Raw genomic sequence first — 24,948 nt, 5'->3', positions numbered from 1 at the left:
GGTGCTTAAAAGATTGCATTTTCTCAGCATTAACAGAAAATGTGCTCTTACATCTGACTCCAAAATACAATATATACAGTAGTGTAGGTCTTTCTACATTGTTCAGTAAGCAACCATGGCATCATGTTTCTTTAGCAGATGAAATGCAACGAGAGGAAGTACCAGAGCTCATAGTGTCTTATTGTTTAGCTGTAATGAGAGGTCTAACAAGCATGTGGCACTGGGTGCAAAGTTTAGAATCACTCATAGCAGCTTCTATGAAACTGCTGAGATACAACTGTTGCAAACACATTCTGGGAAAGAGGTTGACATATTTTGTCTTGAATAGTAGGGACAAACCACACACTTTGTGTGTGTGTATGTATATATATGTATGTGTATGTATATATATATATATATATATATATATATATATATATATATATATATATATATATAAAAAATTTTAATACATTTTCCAGTATAATTTTAGGAAAATACAAATATGCATTATTACACACATATATAAATAGGAGAAAGGGGGGGGGGAGGGAGGCATTGGAAAGGGTGGGAAGGGGTGGAGAACTACGGTAAATACCACTAGAGATTTCAGGTAATTCATATACTCTAAGTGTACATTCTCGCAAACCTGAATATACAAAAATATATATTTTAGCCCATGAAGGTAAAGAAGTAGGTAAATATAAGCATACAGTAATGACATTCAATAATACTATACATCCTATTTTAAGTTATATCTGTGGGGAGTAAAGAATTCATGTAGCCCACATCCTACAACATTTTTTTCTAACACTCCTTATGAACCCAACATTCTGCCTCTAGAACCACATTCTACTTTCTTCTTACATATTACTTTAAAACCCCACAGTAGTCTTGACTAACCCAGTAAAACACTGAGTACTGTATTTAAAAATAAAAATAACTATTCTGTCCATATTCGGGAGTTGAACGAAATAGGGCCTGTCACCTGCTAGGTACATCTTAATCTCTACAACTTTAGAAAGGAATTTTCCCAAACCCATTGTAACATTTGCTGCAGATTCGCAGCGCCTAAAATAATGTTAATGGTCCTTTTCCAGGTGTGAATAGAAAATGTCAAAAATATTACTACCCCCCCCCCCCCCCCCCACAATTTTTTAATAAAATAAGGTGTATAATGTGTTAAATGACACTACTGACAAAATATAAGAAAAAAATAATGTACCGTCGTCCTATCAATTCAGATCAGAAAAAGCAGAGGTTTTAGGCAACTTTGGACTTTCATAGTACGGCAAAGACTCACATAGACAAAATATACAAAAATATATAAGATTTATTAAGCAAATAGCACAAGGAATTAAAAATAGACCTTTAACCACTTAAGGACCGGACCAATATGCTGCCTAAAGACCCAAGGTGTTTTTACAATTCGGCACTGCGTCGCTTTAACAGACAATTGTGCGGTCGTGCGACGTGGCTCCCAAACAAAATTGGCGTCCTTTTTCCCCCACAAATAGAGCTTTCTTTTGGTGGTATTTGATCACCTCTGCTTTTTTATTTTTTGCACTATAAACAAAAATAGAGCGACAATTTTGAAAAAAATGCAATATTTTTTACTTTTTGCTGTAATAAATATCCCCCAAAAACATATATAATTTTTTTTTTCCCTCAGTTTAGGCCGATACGTATTCTACCTATTTTTGGTAAAAAAAATCGCAATAATCGTTTATCGGTTGGTTTGCGCAAAATTTATAGCGTTTACAAAATAGGGGATAGTTTTATTGCATTTTTATTATTTTTTTTTTTTTACTACTAATGGCGGCGATCGGCAATTTTTTTCGTGACTGCGACATTATGGCGGACACTTCGGACAATTTTGACACATTTTTGGAACCATTGTCATTTTCACAGCAAAAAATGCATTTAAATTACATTGTTTATTGTGAAAATGACAGTTGCAGTTTGGGAGTTAACCACAGGGGGCGCTGTAGGATTTAATGTTCACCTAGTGTGTGTTTACAACTGTAGGGGGGTGTGGCTGTAGGACTGACATCATCGATCGAGTCTCCCTTATATAAGGGATCACTCGATCGATACGCCGCCACAGTGAAGCACGGGGAAGCCCTGTTTACATACGGCTCTCCCCGTTCTTCAGCTCCGGGGAGCGATCGCGACGGAGCGACTATAAACGAATAGCCGCACCGTCGTCCCGGATCGCTCCCTGCGGGAACCCGACCGCCGCATGTCGCGCGGGGGGGGGGGGGGGTCCCGATCGGACCCCCGACCCGCGGAAAGGCAGGGACGTACAGGTACGCCAATGTGCCTGTACGTGCCATTCTGCCGACGTAAATGTACATGCGGCGGTCGGGAAGGGGTTAAAGCAGGAATACAGAGATACATAATTTTAAATTCCTGAAAATAGGAACTGTATACACAGACGTGAATCCATCGGTGTTGGGGGGGGGGGGGGGGGAGTATTTGATGTTGGTCCCTTAACGGTTCCGCCTCTACATGTTTTGCGGGATAACCGCTTCTTCAGGAGTATATTTTTAAAGTATGTATGGATATCTCTATAATGAACAAATATATAGACATAAATACATGCATTTCAACATATGAAACAAGAGCAAATAAATGCAAATATATATTGAAGAGAGATTTCAGACCAGTATGTGGGACCACAGTCTGTCTGCCACAGCTGTGAGCCAAGTCATATAAATCAATCAAGTTTAATACAGTCTGTAATAACAATCGAAACACCCATATATGTCAATCCCAGATAATTGGAAGAGGAGCTTACCTGCAAAACACAGGTAAGAGATTTGCCCCTTGGGGCCTGTGAGATCCTTTGCTTGGGTCATGCATTTTGCAGGTAAACTCCTCTTCCAATTATCAAGCATTGACACATATAGGTTTTTCGATTGTTATTACAGACTATAAAAAAATTGATTGATTTCTATGACTTGGCTCACAGCTGTGGCAGGCAGACTGTGGTCCCACATTCTGGTCTAAAATCTCTCTTCAATATAACATGTTTTCATTTATTTGCTCTTGTTTCATATGTTGAAATGCATGTATTTATGTCTATGTATTTGTTCATTATAGAGATATCCATACATACTTTGAAAATATACTCCTGAAGAAGTGGTTATCCCACGAAACATGTAGAGGCTGAACTGTTAAGGGACCAACATTAAATCCCCCCCCAACACGGATGGATTCACGTCTGTGTATACAGTTCCTATTTTCAGAAATGTAAAATTATGCATCTTTGTATTCCTGCTTTAAAGGCCTATTTTTATTTCCTTGTGCTATTTTCTTAATAAATCTTATATATTTTTATATATTTTGTCTTTTGAGTTTTTGTCGTACCATGAAAGTCCAAAGTTGCCTCAAAACCTCTGCTTTTCCTGATCTGAAGGGGTATAATGTGTTTTTTTTAATTGTTCTCACACTGTAAACAGTCCCTGACAGGTCAGACATTCTTGAGTATGCTATGAGTAAGGCCACAGCGACTGAAATATGCTGGCATTGTTTTAGTGAATGTACTTGTGTAGCCATTAAAGATTTTTAATGTTTGAGTCCGCGGAGTTGCCAGCCTATATCTATCAACAGTAAAGGTCAGGCATTCTTACCTGTGGGTAATTTTTTTACGGTTTCAATATATTTTATTTTCAAAAACAGGAGAAAACAGCTGAAAACAAAGATACAGTAAGGGTCATTAGCCCTGAGTCAACCAACATGGTATCATGGGCAACAAACAAGTCAAGAAGGGTTGCACAGCATATTACATATGTTTCAAACAAAACCTACAGTGCAAAGTGGTCGGGGGTTTCAAAGAGCAATTACGCTCCCCGCGTCCATCAAGAAATGTCATTGGTGTGTGGAGTGTCAAAGGGGGAGAGAGGAGAAAGCCCCGCCACCCCAAAAGGGATCACACTGTGGCAGGGCTCCCCACACCCTAGCTCTACCCGCCCGAAGAAAAAGTTGCACATTTTAAATAAACTTCACCTAGATCTAACACATTAAGTGACTAAACATGTCAAATTGTTTCAGAGTACACAAGATCTGAAGTCTAGTACAAGAGAGGCTGCTGATGAAACACCAATGAATAAAACTGAAAAACATAACTGGGTTTTGGGTCACCAGGAGGTTTCATTATATAATGAGAAGTGTAGTGGCCATAACTGGGCTGATGTCCAACTCTGGCCTTGGCTGGGCCCACTTGGTTAAAGGCAGAGGCCCAGGAACCAACAGAGAGGTAAGAGAAAAAAAAAAAAAAAAGAGATGGGATGTGAAGAAGAAAGGGAGTCAACGAAGGGGAAATTAGCGGGTAGCAGTTATTCTTGAGGTCAGTGTTAAAGGGTAACTTCTACAAATGTTGCCCAGGGTTCCCAAGTTTGTTTAAATTTGTCGGAGCGGTCCAAGACTACACTCGCCATCTTCTCCTGGTTCATTATCAAGGAGATCTTTCGTTTTGCTAGAAGTGATGAGTCCGATGTTTTTTTCCAAGCTTTGGCCAGGGTAAGCTTTGCTCCCAGGATGATAAAAAATATGAGGCGTTGTGTAGTCCTGGAGGCCTCCATCACAGGGAAGTTAAGGAGCGCTATGAGGGGGGACGTTTGGACAGGAATTGAGGTGATTTTGCGGATCCATGAGAAGATCCTGTGCCAGAAATGGCGTATTCTGGGACAAGTCCACCACATATGGAGCATATCACCCCTTAGGTCACATCCCCGATAACAGAGGGGGGATGCTGATGGGAACATCTTGGCCAGCTGTGAAGGAACTAGGTACCATCTAGTTAGCACTTTTATACTTGTCTCCATGAGGCCGGCATTGAGAATGCCTTTGTAAGATTGGAAGAAATTCCTGTGCCAAGTGTCCAGTTTCCAGTGTTGGGACAAGTCATCTTCCCAGGCCAGCATGTAAGGGGTCTTGGACTGCGTGGATGACGGTGCTTTGTATATCACTGAGATTCCCCCCCTCTGCTCATCGGCTTGACTACACCATTGTTCATAGGCAGTTATTTGGGGCCCGTTAGGAAGTGTTTTGCAACATGTATGTAAGAAGGATAAGATCTGGGAGAATCTAAAGAATTCGGATGTAGGCATATCTAGGTTACTAACACAGAATGCTTTAGAGAGTGGACCAAGAGGTCTAAGGAAGTGTCCAATTCTATAAATCCCTTTGTCGATCCACCACTTGAAGGCATTTATGTTGAGGCCCAGGAGAAACGCCGGATTGTGAAATAAGTGTTGTAGCGGTTCTGTGGGGGAGGTCAGTTGGTTATTGGTGGGTCATTATTTTAATGACTTGGGGCCCATCCACAAATTCATTTAAGTTGGGCTGCTCATGGCAGCCTTACCAAGCACAATTCCAATGCATAGGCAAGATAAGATATGAGTTCCTTTTTTTCAGTGCAGCATGTTGCGATGCAGTACACCACATTGCAACTTGGTGTGGTGGGTAAAGGTGAATGAAATATCACTTTGTGATATTTCCATAAAGTTGCAAAAAAAAAAAAAAGCTGCAAACCCTGGGATTAGTCTCTAATAAAGCATCAATGTCTCTTCCTTCAGAGCATTATATGTAAAAATGATGTTCCCTTAAAGCATGTTATGTAGCACAATGCTTGTGCTGTGTAATTTGGCCCCCTGTATCACCTGAAATACCTGATTGATCCTGCCTGGTTCTGCCCTCCCCTTTGTAAACTGACCACAGTTTATTATGGCTGCTGAGCCCTGACAATGTGGTCAGTTTGTGCCTCCATCATTTACAGCTCTCCTCTGTCCTCTTTTGAATTGGTCCCAGGAGAGAGCCCTGGGGTACCCCACTAATCACTCTAGACCATTCTGAGTATAGGTTATTTATCACAACCCTTTGGACACTACCCCGTAGCCAGTTTTCTATCCAAGAACAAATGCTTTTGCAAAATCCAGATATACCACATTCATCGACTCACCTTTGTCCAGATAGCAGCTCACTTCCTTGTAGAAGGTTAATAGGTTGGTTTGGCAAGAGCGACCTTTTGTAAACCCATGCTGATTACTGCTAATGATACTGTTTTTGTCAGCAAATTATTGGATATGATCCCTGTTTGGGTTATTTTTATTTCATGGCTTTTCAATAGGTTCATCCTATCTGTGTTTTTTTTTTTTTTTTGAGAAATAAAATTGCACACTTTATCTTGTGCAGAGTGAACAATTAGCAAATTGTAAATAACCAATATCTGCAAAGGTAATTTAGTCCTCAGATTTCGTAAAGATGTTTGAGCGCCGTGTGCTTTTATGCTCATTTAATTTAGCAGAAGCTGAACTGTTGCTGAACTCTCTTGTTCCTATGAGAATTCATGCTATTTTAACATAGACAAGAGAACATCTTAAATGGATGACACACTTTCTGTTTATGGAAGGCACCATGCAGCCAGAACGCACTGTCTATGGTAAAGCTCGATGGGGGGAAAGCTAATTGGAACATTTAGGTTATGGTCAATCCCCTAAGCACTAGACGCAGCATGCCAAGAGTGAGTCTGCTTCTCAGGTGGAGTATTTTACCTCAACGGTTTTTAAATAATGTATGCTCGCTGTCTCGTTGCCTGTTGAACAGGTGACCTGGAAGGCAGGTTGTATATTAAAACAGCCCTGATATGAAAAATTCTGAATCCTGATTTGGTGTCTAGCTGACATCCTATGGTTTGGTGTATAGGTCACCAACACCTTGTATTAAAATATGGTTAGGACTCACACACAGAGACCCATTTGCAGGTGTATGGGCATACTGCATAAATACCTGTATTTCCAGTGCCTAGAAGCCCCAGCTACCATGTAATCCTGCCCATAGGAATTAATTACAAAATCTGCTATACTGTATGCGTGTATACATGTACTTTGTACTTGCGTTTACATGCGCACGCTTATGGGTGTATTTTTCCAAACATAACTTGCATGGGTGTAGCATATCGGCATATGCAGAAAAATATAAAATTACCAATTTTTTTTTGCATGCACCTGCGTGCTTTTATTGTGCTTATGTGATAACTAGTGTATACATGAGTACAGCCATGCACAGACATTTTATGACTATGGGCATCTTTATGCAGCACCTGAGCTTTCTAGGTGTGGGAAATACGCTGGAATGAACGTTGTGCTTGTGCGATCATGTGCAAAAAGACACACACACACACACACATATCGTCTAAGTGGCCTGGAGCCACTTCACAAAAGAATGCAGTGCAGTAAAGGCACATTGTGTGTGCAAATTTTCTGCATGGTGTTTAAGTTCACTACCCTTGCAATCTGCATGCTGGTGCCAATGTATTGTTAATGGCACCCAAACGCAGATTGTAAATACAGTGTATTTGTAGGCACCAAATCGCATGGTAACACAATACCATGTGGTTTGGAACAGAACAGCCAGTGGGGCTGATCAAATCAAATGAAGAAATTCCTCCATCCACCGAAACCAGGAATAACATTGAAATAAAAATTTTATGGGAGAAAAAAAAATCAACACACACTGGCTTAGGCCCTCCTTTCCCTGCTCACCACTGTCACTTGTAAACACAGAAGTTCAGCTTCTGTGTTTACAATAGACCACTTGTATCCCACTTGTAGCCCCCACAGATCTGATCTCTTGAGTGGCTCTCACTGAGTGCAGGATGGGGACAAGGGAAATGCAGGTGCCTGGGGTGCAGTGCAGATGCCAACACCCCAGCTGAATACAGCAACAAAAGTAAGAAATGTGGAAGATGGTGGAGCATTTAAGGAGGGGGGAGAATAGAGAAGATAAGGAGGGGGGAAAAGATAGGGTAGGGCAGTGGGGGGGATTGCATGCTGAGGTCAGCAGAAGAGGAGTGAAAGTGAGATGTGGATGGGAATGCAGAGGTAAGCAGTTGTGGAAGACGACTCTGCACTTTGTGTGTAGCGCACCCCCTGGACTTTGCACTCTTTGTAACCCCCCAAGAACTCTACACTCTGCACATAATGCACTCTTGATATGTAATGCCCCTTTAAGACCCTCCCACATTGAAAGGTGAGAGTGTGGAGGGGAGTTTTTTTTGGGGGGGGGGGTCGTGGTTGAGTTCCTGCACGGCGGCAGGCTGTCGTATCTTAGCTACATTTAAGTGTATCTCAATTTGAGAATACACTTAAATGTACGACGTCTTAGATTCAGAGTTACGACAGCGTATCTACTGATACGCCGGCGTAAACGTCTCTGAATCTGGCTGTACCCAGTTGTTAGTCAGGGACACCAATGTTAATAGCGAGCAGGTCAAGTTGACCAGGATTTATTTTTGTATTTTTTTTGTTTTCTGTCATATTTTTATTTGTATATAGTTCAAATAAAACCACACCTTTTTGTTTTCCTCCTACCACTGTCTGCTGTGCCTAATGTTTTTTGTGTGCTGAACCCTTCCAGGGGGTCACACACACCCGCTGCCGGGCTAACCCATCACAATATGTATATATATATATATATATATATATATATATATATATATATATATATATATATATATATATATATATATATTTTATTTATTTAAAGGGGAATGCTAAATAAAGGGCCAATTTAGTGTCCTTCAGACTTTAGGGGGGCTGGACTAGGGGCAGTGGGAGTAGAAAATGTCCCATGTCCTAATGTGTATTTGTTTTATAGAGGCATTAGAATGATTTATTTTTAGGCGTTAGAAGCCTGCATAGCATTTCTGTGCAAATGCTTTTCGTTATTTGGGAATGACATGGGTGGGAAAAACATCAGAAATGGGAGGAGATGATTTTACTGAATTTATAAGGTGCACCCCTGCTAATAAGATACCAATGACAGCCTGATTTGGACTGCCCATTATCTGATAGGATTCAATAGTAATAGTTTGTGCAGGCTATAGGTGTAATCACACATATTTATGCTGTACACCTTAGAGTGTAAATTGCTCTTTTTTGTTGTGAGAAAGTATTAATTTACAACGTTTTTGCAAGGATTTTAGCACGTATCATATCGTGTTTTAACTATCGTAGAGTTTTACCTGCTTTTTTTATTTTTAAACTGACTCATACTCCCACATAATTTGTAAGTGGCCGGGTCTGCCAGTTAGAATCGCATCACTGCCAATGCTGCAATAAGGAGACATTTTTATGGGCAGGCATTGAGATCATCGGGAGGGAGGGGTGGTGGTAGATGGAGGATGTATTATCATTTGTATTTAATTGTATTTAATTGTTTTGCCAAAAACAGAGCATTTATTAAACGTGTTAAATATATATTCAGCTACAGTAAATGTATTTTTATTTTTTTCCCCTGCTCTTTAGCCATTCCACAAAATCAGTCATGGACTTTGTCAATAGCAATGAAAACATCATCTTTGTCCATAACACTATCCACCTGATATCCCAAATGGTCGATAACATCATCATTGCTTGTGGAGGAATATTGCCTTTGTTGTCAGCTGCCACCTCGCCAACTGTAAGTACAATGCTGCCATCTAGTGGCGATTTGTAGGGATGTCATTTGTATTTCTAGTTTTCTGTAACTTAGTTTGTAAGTATAGATTACACAACTGAAAACCGTAATATCCACCATAACTTCTTTTAGAGCGGTCACTTTTTTTCTTTTTTGTTGCTCGGTATTTATTTTGCTTAAATTGATTTATTTTCCTATTTTATTTTTTTTTAACTAATAAGCATTGTTATATTTATATATCTCTTAGTTTTTCACAAGTACTTTTAATTGTTAGCATTAGCTATTGAATCTGCTTTAAACTTGTTTTTATTTTTTGATTTTAATGCTTTTTTTTCTTGTACTGTTGTGGTCTGTTGTCTGTGTGTCTATTGTTTGTCCAGGGTTCTAAGGTTAGTATATCTGATGTAAGTTTTCGTTTTATTATCTTTTTTTCCCCCTCTCTCCCTTTCCGCCACACACTTCATTGTATGCTGTGTCTCACTCGGTGTTATGACTTAAACCATGATGCATGCATGTTCCAAAGTATACACAAACTTGATGCAGTTCAGCTGCCTTGGTGGCTTCATGAATGGAGAATGGAGGAAGTCTTTAGCTTCCTCACAAAAAACAAAATAGATCCCTTCTGCCATTTTTTTACAGTAGGTTAGAAATGAAAGAGAGGATCTGATTGGATGCTTTTTATAGTACACAACCATTCGCTTTCTCTGGTCTTCATACATGAGTCCATGTGTTGCTTTGGTTGACACCACCTATAGTCCAGTTATGAGCCTAATAAATCTTGTATAGTTCTAGGTAACATGGCAATACCTTGTGTCATTCGTTCTTTGCTTTATGTTCTTCCAGTTCCCTGTGGTGTAGCAGGTCCCAGTGAAAAGTTACTTGAGCTCCCTGTTTTGATGTATATAGTTGTTGCTGTATATTTGACAATGTTCTCTCACTATGGTATACTGCCTGTGCAGAATCTTTCTCCATTAGTAACTGTTAAACTCACCACCTACTCCCAAGCAGTGGCATCTGGTGGTATATTTTTTTGTTGGGGGGGGGGGGGACAGACAATCCATCCGTCGCCACCCCAAGTCCCCCCAGTCGGGTCACAGGCACGATTAGTTGGTCAATACCCTCACACTTACCCCATCTAGGTCACGAGCAGCGCTTCCTCTAGGTGGCGTCTCCTCCTCCTGGTGCTTTAGGGCAGCTTCCTCTGCTCCCCCTCCTCCTCTTCCTTGGTGGCCAATGGGAACAAGGACCTCTTCCCGACAACCCTGGCCGGTGGTTGTCGGAGCCTACCCCCAGATCACAGCCCCCACCCACCCTAAAAAAAGTGTCAAAAATAAAAATGGTACACAGGTTTTTGACAAAGTCATTTTATTAAAGCAGCTCCGGTGTCTCTTCTTCCAATTTCTTACCCTGAAAATGTTAGAAAAGGTGAACTTCTCTTTTTTAAAAGGGATTGCAAAGGGTGTTTTAAAAATAAAATAAACATATACATTCTCTTTGCAATGGTTTTGCACAGATAAGCCCTGATTCTCCTCGTCTATGATCCTTGGCCAGCACTTTAGGCTCCTCCTCTTCTAAGTTGCTAGAAAATTACTTGGAACCCCCAAACATTATATATATTTTAGCAGAGACCCTGGGGAATAAAATGGAAATTGCTGCAATATTTTATGTCACACTGTATTTGCCCAGCAGTCTTTCAAACATAATTTTTGGGGAAAAATATACTTGAATGAATAAAAAAAAACACCCCCCTAATGGGCCTGACACCCCCCTAATGGGTGGCTCCTGAGGCAGACTGCCCGATCCCCGCCCCCTATTGGTAAAACATGATATCGGCGTATAACACGCAGGCACTGTTTACCCTCTGTTTTCAGAGGGAAAAGATGCGCGTTATACGCCGATAAATACGGTAATCGTTAAATGGTGATCTCGATTCAACCCCCCTGATGATTTTGCTGATTCTTTCATATAACAAGTGGAGAGACTTATCTGCTCACTCAGCTGTCAAAAGAAAATATCCGGGCAGTCTGCCAAGTTTTTAACAACATGAAACGTAACTAACGCTTCCTATATATATATATATATATATATATATATATATATATATATATATATATATATATATATATATATATATACAGGAAGTTTAACTACTTAAAGTCCAAATTATTTTCTGACACTTGTTTCTTAAGTTAAAATCAATGTTTTTTGCTAGAAAATTACTTGGAACCCCCAAACATTATATATATTTTAGCAGAGACCCTAGGGAATAAAATGGCAATTGCTGCAATATTTTATGTCACACTGTATTTGCCCAGCAGTCTTTCAAACACAATTTTTGGGGAAAAAATGAATAAAAAAAACCAGTAAAGTTAGCCCATTTTTTTTTTGTTTAATGTGAAAGAAGTTATGATGCGAGAATCGTGATCTATCTTCTAAGCAAAGAAATTGTGATTCTCATTTTAGCCAGAATCATGCAGCTCTACAAGTGAAGCCTCGTACACACGACCGAGGAACTCGACGGGCGAAACACATCGTTTTCCTCGTCGAGTTCCTTGTTAGGGCCCTTTCACACGGGCGGATCAGTAATGATCCGCTCCGTGTGTCCTCAAAAGCTCAGTGGGGATCCTCCGTAAAATCCCAGCTGAGCTGGCAGCTGACAGTGTGCAGGGACCGCCCTGTCTTTCCTCCGCTCTCCCCTATGGGGGATCGGATGAACACGGACCGTATGTCCGTGTTCATCCGATCCAGCAGATGGAAGAAAAATAGGGTTTTCTTCCGTCCGCAAATGCGGATCTTTGCGGAGGCGGACAATTACGGGTGTCAGCGGATGGTCATCCGCTGAAACCCGTAATCACATAGGGACCCATGTATGTCCCGTTTTTATCCGCAAACGGACGGATGAAAATGCGGACATACGTGTGAAAGGGCCCTTAGGCTGTCGAGGAACTCGACAAGCCAAGTTTCTCCATTCCCATCGAGGAAATAGAGAACTTGCTCTCTTTTTGGCTCGTCGAGTTTCTCGACAGTTTCCTTGACGAAAATGTACACACGACCGGTTTCCTCTGCAAAAAAATATCTCCCAGCAAGTTTCTTGCTGGTTTTTGCCAAGAAACCCGGTCGTGTGTACGAGGCCTAAGCCTATAACAAGGCTTACCTATAGGTACCTTTTGAATATCTCCTAAACTTGCACAGTTTAGGAGATATTCAGTATATGCAGCTACAGGCATTAATCTGATAATCATTATTCGGCGATTCTGTGCACCATAAGAATGATCATAGTGGCAGTTTCGCCGATTGATCATTCTTACAGGGGACGGGAGGGGACGTTCCCCCCTCTTGCCGCCATCCAGTGCTTCTCCGAGCTTTCCTGTGCCATCGAGGACCCGTGGAAAGAATCGTCCGCGACCGGATGACGACCCGTCGGAGGCCCGTGCGCAACGTTATGATGGCTGCGGATGTAAACAAACCTGCGATCGCAGCTGTCCGCATGAGATCGGTGAATTACTTTTTACAGCCTCATGCTTTCCAGCCTGCAGGAGAGATGTGGGGTCTTATTGACCCCGCATCTCTCCATAAAGAGGACCTGTCACAATAGATTCCTATTACAAGGGATCTTTACATTCCTTGTAATAGGAATAAAAGTGGAATAGGAATACAAGTGATCAAAAAAATAAAATGTAAAAGATAGTGTAAAAAACAAAAAAACATTTAAAACGCCCCTGTCTCTAATGCTCAGAAGCAAACACACACGTAAGTCCTGCCCACATATATAAACGCTGTTCAAACCACACATGTGAGGTATCGCGTTGGACCGCAAGCAACGATCGTAGCACTAGGCCTCATATGTAACTCTAAACTGGTAACCTGTAAAAAAAAATAAAAAAAAAAATAAGCGTCACCTATGTAGATTTTTAAGCACTGAAGTTTGGCACCATTCCCTGAGTGTGCGCAATTTTAAATTGTGGCATGTTGGGTATCTTATTTTCTCAGCGTAACATCATCTTTCACATTATACCAAAAAATAGGGCTAACTTTACTGTTTTGTTTTAAAATTTATGAAAAAAGGTGCTTGAAAAATTATTGCGCAAATACCATGCAAGATAAAATGTTGCAATGACCGCCATTTTATTCCTTGGGGTATCTGCTAAAAAAAAAAACATAATGTTTGGGGGTTCTGAGTAATTTTCTAGAAATAAATTATGATTTTTACATGTAGGAGAGGAGTGCCAGAATAGGTCCGGTATGGAAGTGGTTAAAGGCAATTAAACATTTATTTAAAAACATCAAAACACTCCCAAGCGATAAAGATAAAAGCAGCATGTCAATCCAAACAATCGGAGAGTTTCCAACCAACAAAATAGTTGCGATCGTGGTGATGTCGCGTGTCCAGGCGTCACCCAATTTGTTTCCTCATGGAAAGCCCCTGATGATGTATTTTCATGACGAAACGAGTTGGATTAAGCCTGGCGACGCGATGTCGCCAGGCGCGAGGATCGCAGCCATTTTGTTGGTTGGAATTGGATTGACATGCTGCTTTTATTTTTATTGCTTGAGCGTATTCTGTTTATATTCTAAATTTTATACTGCACAATGAGGCGTTTTTGTTACGCTTTCTGAAATTTGCATGGTGCGGTGTCCCTACCGGTGGCGTGACCAAAAGGCTGTCTGGATATTTTGATTGTAATTGATGCTGAATTGAGTTCTGTTGACCACTTATGACCTAGAGAGTTCCATTTTTTTATACACTTCCATTTTTTTTAATGTACCACATGAAATAACAAACTTCTTTTTTTTTTTTTTAACAATTTCTTGTTACCATGATGACTAGAAGGGTTGTAAAAATTGTTCTTAGTATTGTTTTTTCGCAACGGTTTAACAATGAATACATACAATTACCTTTAAATACTTCATATTACTCTTCATATAAAGGCTGCCGAAGCATTACCAAAACATATTTTTATAGTTTACATGGCTCTTATTAAAGGGTTAAACTGTAAAGAAGGTATAGTACTGTCTTCTATCTTTTATATTAGAATCCCCTAGCTAGCAGATCCATAGAGAGAGCTGGCCTGCTTTTTCTCATTCTCATAATGAAAGACGATAACTTTAACACCTATAGGATAAAAAAATGAGTGTCTATAAATATTATCGCATTGACCTAGTGTGCAACAGTATGTTGTAATATTCCATAACCAGGTGGACAGATCTCTGTACTATGACAGACAATATATTTTACAGGGAGTTTTCCCTTATGGGATTACACATAGGATGTCAGAAACTGGAGATCTGTGTTAGTGAGGCCCAAAATTCCGCAAGCAGCTTGTGCTGGGCGCCCCAGCCAACATAACATCACTCTCTGTAGAGAATTGTCCTTTCAAAGCCAATCATCTTTACAGCTAAGTGTATATTATCAAATCTGCAGCAGGACACTAGGCTGTGTTTAAATCAGATTTGCAGATGCTAAATAAATTATATTCAGAAAAATGATTTTGGCAAAGATTGCTTTGCTACTCAGGGCTGATGGTGAACACAGCAACTTTGCAGGCAGACATTTTGTGGGTTGGTACTGAATTTCTCAAGATTTGACGTTCTGTTAAGCCTTTTTTTTTCCTTTTGGCTGTTATGCCGCGTACACACGACCGTTTTTCGGGTTGTAAAAAATGTATTTTTTTTTTTATGTCATTAAAAACGATTGTGTGTGGGCTCCAGAGCATTTTTCACGATGTGAAAAATGGGCATTAAAAATTTAGAACATGCTCTAATTTTTCACGTTTTTAATGTCGTAAAAAATTGTCGTGTGTGGGCTTTAACGACGTGAAAAAAAAGTTATGAGACGGAGCTCTTGTTCTGGTAAAACTAGCGTTCGTAATGGAGTAAGCACATTCATCACGCTGTAACAGACTGAAAAGGGCGAATCGTCTTTTACTAACATGAAATCGGCAAAAGCAGCCCCAAGGGTGGCGCCATCTGAATGGAACTTCCCCTTTTATAGTGCCTTCGTACGTGTTGTACATCACCGCGCTTTGCTAGAGCATTTTTTTTTCACGATCGTGTGTAGGCAAGGCCGGTTTAACGATTGGGTTGGAAAAATGTTTTTTCTATACCATTAAAAACGTCATTTTTTACAACACGAAAAACGGCCGCGTGATCGCGGCATAAGGCTACCTTTTTCCGGCAGCAATGTAACATAGACCCACAGAATACAAAATAAGGGTTCCTTCATACCTCATACAATAATGTTTGATGAATCTGTTTATACACAGGCTTAGACAGCAGATAAAAAGATAAAAAGGAAAATGATTAGGTAGTCAAAGAAAAAGCTGTATTTTATTCTGTAAGGAATGTAGTAACAGTAGGTAGCAAATAGATAAACAGAGTAGCTCTTATGCCAGAGAAACGTTTTTAAAAACAGAATTTAAAAACAGGAGTAACCACTACATGTACACAATATGGACAAAAAAATATGGGGACCTTCATATTCTTGCATTTTAGGCGTTTCCAATGATGGGTACTGTTAATTTTACACAATTCAAAAACTTTTTTAGATAGTTGGGTGCTTCCAAACTTTTGGGAAAAGTCCCTGTTTAGGTCACACAAAGCCAGTGTGAACATAAAGGCAAATTGACATGGAGGGGCTTGAATGGCTTGGACCTGACCTCAGAGCCCTGACCTCAACCCTATTGAACCCTTTTTGGGATGAACTGGAATGCCAAAAGTGAGCTAGGTTTTCTCATCCAACATCATGTTCTTTTGGCTGAATGGGTACAAACTCCCAGCAACACACGCCAAAATCTTGTGGAGAGGTTTTCAGCAGCGGCGGGCAACCCATAAGGGGCGCATTGGCACTGTCCCCTAATCTCCATGTGGTGTGTCGGACTCGTAGGATTCTATTTTTTTTAAGCACATTATTACAGCCTGAGGCTTTAATTGGCACTGCATCCGAACCCACCCACTTGTGACATTAGCAAATCAATATTCCCTATTGTCTTGCGACTTCTCCAGGAGATGGATTTTAAGACTGTATAAGACGGGTGAAGAAGCTGGGGAAGCTGCAACCTTGATGGGGTAAGTGTGGACCTGATGGTGGGGGGGGGGGGGGGGGGGGGGGGTGTCACGCATAGCTTTATAGTTTTGAAATGGGATGTCCAACAAGCATATATAGGTGTGATAGTCACATATCCACAAACCCTTGGCCCATATAGTGTATGTGAATTTTGTTGCCGAATTTACTATTTAGAAGAATAAATAACGAGCATCTTCAGATTCTGTTTAACTATAACTATAAGAAACAAAAGTATTTGTAAGAGGACAAGACTAATGACGAGTACACACGATGAGAAAATTGGACTAAAAATACCACTTTTGAAGTGATCATTTGATAAGCTGATCGATCGTACACAGCTTTTGAGAACCGATCATGACAAATTCATGCAGAATTATCCCAAGGGACAAATACGAATTTTCTCGTACTATGCCAGAACTAAAAATCAGAAGACAAAAACCACGCTTGCTCTGAAATGAAAGAATACAATAAAGCACAGCACATCACTTCCAAAGTTGTATTCTATCATATGAGAATTTTCCTTACTTAAAGTAACCTCTTTAATTTTCGATATGAGACTAGCATGCAAAAAAAATGGATGATCGTTCATCTGATATTCTCCTCATGTGTTAGACAAAAGTAGATCCTTCTAAATTCTAAAGTGGTAATCTGTGCAGCAACTACTCTAAACATCAATATACAAAGCTCACATTTAATACAAAGAAATAACTGGAAAAATATAATATATCTTCCTAAATATTTTTTAAGCTTCTCTTTCAAGCTGTTGGCTTTTCTTTTTTGTTTAGCTGCCTCTGGTCTTCAAGCGGAAGCACCTTTTAGTTTCCCCAAACATATATCTTATGCAAATTGTGATGAGCATGCATGGTTGCACTTTGAACCGCCTCCTGCTTTTGTTATCATTGGCCACCATTGCCACCCTCAAGATTTGTTGGTCAATAGGGAGGTGCTAGGGGCAGAAGGAGGTGGGCCAGAGTGCAACACCATATAGGCATAATAAATCACCTGATTTGGTGTGAATACAGTACTCAGAACATAATCTGCAGATACTTTTAGGAATTTGGAGGTGTTATATCTAGTGTTGCACTGATACCAATATCAGTGCCGATACTAATCAATTTTACGAGTACTTGTATTTGTGCAAATGCTCCGATACTGAAACTGATACCCTCAGCTCCGCAGACTGTAACCGATGCCTTTAAAGCGGGTTCACATATGTGCGGGGGGCGGTTTCAGTGCAGCTTGTAAAAGTCCGGTGCTATTTTGTTCAGCAGTTAAGGTGTGAATTTTTAAAGAGTATGACGCTAGAAATCGCACCTGAACCAAACTGAAAATTGTATTGGACTTTTTTTTTTAATCGCACTGTGTCCAGCCTGCTTATATGTGAACCAGCTATATAGAAAGCCGGCTTGGTTCACATGTCATGTGAATCAGATGCAGATCAAATGCAATATATATTATAATCCTCATTTAATAATAAAATATACAATCACATTAAATGTATTTAGTAATCAACTAATTGATCAATTGGCTCATTTAATAATGTCATGTGACACTAAAAATAGATAATTGGTATTGGCGGCAAAAGGATTGGTACTCGGTCTTAAAAATCTGGTATCAATGCTTCCCTAGTCATTTCTAAGGACTAAGAGTGATTGGATTAGTAGAACCCACAGATTTATGTAAAGCCCCATGACTTCATGAACATTGTCTCTGTACCCCTTGTAGTGAATGACTTATGGGGTTGCTAATGAATATATAGGTGAAAAATAATGTAGTATTATCATCCTGCTCAGCAGAATGATCCAAGAGTTGGTGATAAATTCAGAATTGATTACTCTGCCGTCAGGAACTCGGTCTCCTCCTGTATTTCCATTATTTTCTGCATTTGTAATCAGAGTATAGCATTGGGAAAAAGAATAAGCCTATGTGTATACATCAAGTACCCGTGTCCTTTGTAGTTAAAGTGATTGTAAAGGAAATTTTTGTATTTAAAACAAATAACAAATATGTCATACTTGCCTGCTCTGTGTAGTGATTTTGCACAGAGCAGCCTGGATCCTCCTCCTTCTCTGTTCCCCTGCCGGTGCTTTGGCCCCTCCCCCTTGCCGAGTGTCACTAGCAAGCTGCTTGCTGTGGGGGCACTCTTGCATGCTCGCTCCCTTGCCGAATCTCTGCATCCATAAGACTCACTGACTTCACTGGCTGTGACTGACAGCAGTGAAAGCCAATGGCTCCTGCTGCTGCAACTCAGCCAATCAGGAGGAAGAGACTCGGGAGAGCCTTGGGTCTCGTGTACATTGCTGGATCGCGATCGGGCTTGGGTAAGTATTAGGAGGGGCTAAGGGGGGGAGCCGCACACTGAAGGTTTTTTACCTTCATTCGCAAAATGCATAAAAGTAAAAAAAACTTCAACCTTTACAGCCACTTTAAGTTTCACATATTTGTGGCCTCTGTTAATCAGCATAATAGGAATATTACTTTTGAATAAATATATCCAATAGTATTATGCAAACATTGTTCTACATAATGCTTCTTGGTTATCAGTGTCTATACTGCATATTTTTTAAAATACAACTGAAACCTTCATGTTCTTGAAAAGTGTGAAAATGGTTTTGGTATATAAAGCAGTTCTAAAGCTGCTAAGCAAAGTGATACGTAGAATACAATATCTGATCTTGACACATAGGTTTTAATTAAGGTTGAATTGAAAGCCAGTAGTCTGTTGAAATGATCTAGATTAAAAAGTTAATCCAAACTCAGTGTAAGTTCACTTTAAAAAAAATAAAAATAATAAACACACTTTTTTTTGCCGGTTGCTCATTTATTATTTTTTGTTGCAGGAGCCTGTAAAGCATTGCACCAGCGATCAGCAGATCACTGATGCCATACAGGAATACTGCAGGTCTGTCCATGTATAGGCTTCCTCACATTAAAAACTACAAGTCAGTGTCCTGTCGAGAAATGCCCCCTATTGAAAAATTTCCCAGCTGGAACTGTGCATGCACAGAATGGACCCTCAGAACAGCTGAGTTTACGATCGCGTTGCCGAAGCACATTCATGTAGGTGAGGGGCGGATATTTACATGAAGGGGGAGTATATTTCAATGATGGGCAGTGCTGGGGGCGGAATTTTTATTGTTTGGCCAAACAAATCTGCTAAAGAAATCTTTATCCAATATAGAAAAAGCCTCCTCTCAATTCACTAAACATGCCCTGCAAGTGTTCAAAATGAATAGCAGATAAAGATTTATTTAGCAGATTTCTTTGGCCATCGATAAAAATTCCACCTCCCAGCACTGCCCATCATTGAAAAATATACCCCCTTCAAGTAAATATCCACCCACACCTACATGAACGTGCCTCGGCCATGAGAGACAACAACTGATCGTAAACTCAGCTCAGGTGCTGTACGTTGTAGTTTTCTATTCACAGGAAACTGTGAATGAGTGATGCAGCTGGACAGGCAGAGCCCCGTTCGGTCACGTTTTTTTTTTTTTTTTTTAAACGTATGACAGCAAGTGGGTAGGGAGAATATCCCCGCTAGTCATCAGATCAGAGAGTGGGGGGGGGGGGGGGGCTGTCCGTTCTTAACATTTTAGACCCTGAATATGGGTGTAACATGTTACGAAAGGTGAACGTGTCCTTTAATCCACCAACCTTTTGGGGTTTGTTGGCCAATCTTCTTAGACTGCCACTTCTCAAGAATAGTGTTTTGAACGGCTGAATTATGTTTGTTTTGTTTTTTATAATATATATGTGATCTTTAAAGAGCATCACATCTGCTTTTTTGTTGCCATCCCCTCACATTGGGTATACATACAGTATGTAACACTCTTGAAAAATGCTCCTATTACTTTATTATGGACCTATAGATTGGCCCTGTATGTCCTTTGTAACACAACAACTAGCTTTTGATATTATGAAAGTCATTTAATATAGCTCTATGGTGTAGCCAGCTTCAGCCATTTGTTTTTTGGTTTAAAATATATTTTCTGCATGTTTTGCAATACACTAGCTGATCTTTACTGTCATTTGTCTTTTTAAAGCATAACATTGTTGTTGCCAACCCACATAATATGTGCTTATTAAAGGTCTGTCTGAACGGTGTGCCTCAGTGTGATACATCTGTGCTAATATGTTCTGTCCTTAGCCCTAAGCTTGAATGCTTGACTTACACAGGCCCCTGAGTTGGGCCTTTGCAATTAACATTGGCGATCATTATAATGAAATCACATTGTCATGTTTTTTTTTTTAATTTTCTTGTGACTTTATTTTAAGACGGAATTGGAGAATATTGAAGTGACACAGGGTATGTCATCTGAGACAGCGGTGACGTTCCTCAGCCGTCTCATGGCCATGGTGGATGTCCTGGTTTTTGCCAGTTCCCTGAATTTCAGTGAGATTGAAGCAGAGAAGAACATGTCATCTGGTGGCTTAATGCGACAGTGCCTGAGGCTTGGTAAGTTCATGCTGTATAGTGCAGATGGTGTCTGGTAACCCTTGCTGTGCATAAGGAGAGTGAGCAGCCTCCTGCACCGTGTGTATGGCCTCCTTCTCTATTATGGAAAGAGTTAAAGTTCCTTGCCTGTAGGAATACATTGCTGCATTTCACTATGGGAAGGTTTTGACCTAGTTCTAGATCTGCCTTGATATTATATATTTATAAATCACCTACTGTGCAGCCTTATTATACAGAGCTGAACAATGTGATGAATTCAAGACTTGCAGTCCTCAGTAGGGTCTTCAGAGAGGTTTTATGAAATGTATTCTATGAAATCTAAATGTATTTATTTTATAGAAAATCCATTCTTGGTTCAGTCACAGCTTATCAAAACTTGGCATGAACTTGTCACAGTCAATTAACCTTTTCTGGATTGATAGAAAAAATAAATAGGTATTTGTTATAGACTTATGGCAAATTTTTAACAGCATTGCTTTATTCTTTTTTGCACCAAGCCCAAGCCAAATATTGAGGAATTTGGAAGATTGATATTCTAAAAGTCTAAACTACATATTCGTAATTACTAAACAGCCAGCCCACCCTGAACGGATTTATCAAGTTTGGGCAGATGCCAACAGTTTGAATATTAACAGTTTTCTTTTTATTCCAGTGGCACCCTACCTTGATGCCACATGGATAAAAGGCATTCCCAACACCAACCCCTAAAAAAGATAATTTTTTAATATTCCTTTTTTTTTTTTTTTTATAGGCCAATGTGATGTAGCAACCTCTCTTTGCTGGACTATCCCTGGTTCTCAAATAGAATTTGGAGGGGTGACTCTGCTGCTTAGAAAAATTCCCAAAAATGTGGACAGGATAAATTAAAAAATGTATCTACTGTTGAGTAATTCAGCTTTATTCCTTTGCTAGGAAAAACATAGATATTTTTTGGATTCAAGCTCAAACGTCTATAAAGCTACTTCATTCTGATCACCAGACCTTGTGATGCAGTTGATGTGGCTGTTATGGTCAAATACACTATATTGTCAAAGGTATTAGTAGGCCTGCCTTTACACGCACATGAACTTTAATGGCATACCAGTGTGTCTATAGGAATGTTTGACCATTCTTTTAGAAGCGCATTTGTGAGGTCAGACACTGATGTTGAAGGAGAAGGCCTGGCACGCAGTCTCCTCTCTAATTCATCCCAAAGGTGTTGTATCAGGTTGAGGCCTGTCAAGTTCCTCCACCCCAAACTCACTCATCCATGTCTTTATGGACCTTGCTTTGTGCCCTGGTGACAGTCATGTTGGAACAGGGAGGGGCCATCCCCAAACTGTTCCCACAAAGTTGGGAGCATGAAACTGTCCAAATTGTCTTGGTGTGATGACACCTTAATAGTTTGAGTTTAACTTTGGATAGTAAAACATTTTTTTCTACCAGTAAATATCTTATACAGCCCACTTCCTGTTTCTTGTCTGGTAAAAAGCCTAGGCTTATGACATCATGCTCAGCTCTCTCTTCTCTAACTCTGGTGAGAGTTTGCCAGGAAAGGAGGGAGTGAGTCATAAGTGGGCCAATCAGAGCTGCAGGGCTGGAGGTTTGTGTCGGTCTAAATCCAGAAAGTGAAAAGGCAGCAGCTTCAGCTGCCCACAGTTAAAATGGATACAGCCAGACTTGGTGGAGGGAGATTTCTGCAGCATATTTGGTAAGAACAGAATTGCAGTATATATAAATTAACCACTTCAGCCCCGGAAAAATTTACCCCATTCCTGACCGGGCCATTTTTTGTGTCGCTTTAACTGACAATTAGTATAAATATATAAATGATCTTGCGCTAAAGAAATACAGACAATGCTCAAACCGCAATATAAGTAAGATGCAAAGGAAATGGTTCCTAAAAAGTGCAATAGTAGTAAGGCCTAACACATTCCTATAAGTGCCAGGAAATCAACACAAAATCAACAAAAATTATGAGGTAATAAACAAATCAATCTTGTGCAAGAAAGTGCAATATGTTCAAAATGTGCAAATAGTTTAATATTACAATCAGTGTTGATGGGTAAATATAAAGTTCTAAAAAGTCCCATATAATAGACTCAAATGGGAATCCAATCCTAAAATGCTTCAGAAATCTTTTTATAGCAATATTTTTCCCATCCGTGATATATTCTCAATTGGAGCATTGAACCATAGTGGGGATCCTACACCAGTCTCCCAGAACTATACCCTCTGAGATATAAAATCTGGCATAAAAGCTTTCCCATCTCTCCTTTACTGTTTCATCACTGGTGTTCCTGCTTAATAGCGTCCTCTACCTCTCACAACGATCCTCTAGATCAGTGATGGCGAACCTTGGCACTCCAGATGTTTTGGAACTACATTTCCCATGATGCTCAACTACACTGCAGAGTACATGAGCATCATGGGAAATGTAGTTCCAAAACATCTGGGGTGCCAAGATTCACCATCACTGCTCTAGATGGTAGCTTTCCTAAAGGTAAAGGGAAGGGAGGAGGGGGAGGAGGGCTCCAGCCAGTAACCCAAATGTGGAAAGCAAGGGAGAGAAAGGCTTTTGATGGTGTAGTACACTCAATAAGGCTTTATTTAATAACAGGTATACAATTGGACTCTTGCATCACATAGAATAAAAGCAGGCGGTATAGGTAAATCGCGGCGTGATGGACATTGTCTTACTTGTCCTTCCGCTACTCCCGGTCTGCAGTGGCATTGCTTCCTCCCAAAATAACCTTCAGTTATATTCACTAATTACTCTTGAGTAGCGTGAAAGACACATCACATTTTAACTGACAACTGCAACATTGTACCCAAACAAAATGTATATCCTTTTGTTCCCACAAATAGAGCTTTCTTTTGGTGGTATTTGATCACCTCTCCGGTTTAAATTTTTTGCGCTATAAACAAAAAAAATCACAATATTTAAACTATTTGCTATAATGAATATCCCAATTAAAAAAAAAAAAAAAAAAAAAAAAAATCTTCCTCAGTTTAGGCCAATATATATTCTTCTGCATATTTTTGGTAAATAAAAAATTGGGACTGCAACATTGCGGCGGACAACTCGGACACTTTCGACACTTTTTTTGGGACCACTGACATATACAGCGATCAGAGATAAAAATAGCCACTGATTACTGTATAAATGTCACTGTCAGGAAAGGGGTTAACACTAGAGTGCGAGCAAGGGGTTAAATGTGTTCCCTTAGTGTGTTCTAACTCTAGGTGGCATGAGACTGCCTGGGGGAGGAGACCGATCACTGTTCCTATATACTAGGCACACGCAATCTGTCTCCTCCCACCTGCCAGAACGTGGATTTGTGTGTTTAAACACACACATCCCCATTCTGGCTCCGTCAGGAGCAATCGTAGGTGCCCGGCAGACATCGTGGCCGCCAGGCATGTGCATCGGCCCCTCAGTAACAGGGCGCACGCGCACCCCCTATACCCCTTGACCACTTAAGGACCACTGCACGACTTTATACGTCCTTAGTTTGAAGAGTGATATCTCGGTAATGGCAGAAGCTGCTGCCACAACCAAGGTATCCATCTCTTCAGGTAGCGGTCCTGTAAATGATAATGGTGGTCTCTGTGGCAGATTTGCCGCAATCTCACCGTCATCGGCGGCAGGAGAGGCCCCCCCTCCCGCCGCTCTCCCTCGAGCTTGCGCTGAGAAACTGCCTAAAAATAGGTGTGCCAAGATTGTAGCATCATACTTTAAAAAGACTTGAGGGGCGTAATTAATTGGTGCCAAAGGTGCTTCAGCAAAGTATTAAGCAAAGGCTTTAAATACTTATGTACATGTGGATTTTAATACATTTGCAAACATTTCAAAAAAACTTCTTTCACGTTGTCATTATGGGGTATTGTTTGTAGAATTTTAAGAAAAAAAAATGAATTTTATCCATTTTGGGATAAGGCTGTAACATAACAAAATGTGGGAAAAGTAAAGCGTTGTTAATACTTACTGGATGCACTGTATTTA

The 24,948-nt window shown here is 40.2% G+C and overlaps 1 protein-coding gene across 8 annotated transcripts in view; it reads left to right on the top strand.

The window, feature by feature from the left end:
- Positions 1-24,948, top strand: part of NBEA (neurobeachin) — a 793,834-nt gene that overhangs the window by 338,561 nt on the left and 430,325 nt on the right. For 4 of the 8 annotated variants that reach the window (XM_040340406.1, XM_040340409.1, XM_040340405.1 and 1 more), the window contains exons 24-26: positions 9,291-9,444; positions 9,822-9,845; positions 20,783-20,963. In XM_040340406.1, the coding sequence (XP_040196340.1) occupies positions 9,291-9,444; positions 9,822-9,845; positions 20,783-20,963 (359 nt within the window). The remainder of the gene's footprint in view (positions 1-9,290; positions 9,445-9,821; positions 9,846-20,782; positions 20,964-24,948) is intronic. The other 4 variants (XM_040340408.1, XM_040340412.1, XM_040340410.1 and 1 more) reach the window with 2 other exon arrangements.

This window comes from Rana temporaria, chromosome 2 (assembly GCF_905171775.1).
Source record: "Rana temporaria chromosome 2, aRanTem1.1, whole genome shotgun sequence".
NCBI classification, from domain to species: domain Eukaryota; kingdom Metazoa; phylum Chordata; class Amphibia; order Anura; family Ranidae; genus Rana; species Rana temporaria.
The sequence above is the reverse complement of the archived record's forward strand: the minus strand, read 5'-3'. Positions and strand labels throughout refer to the sequence as shown.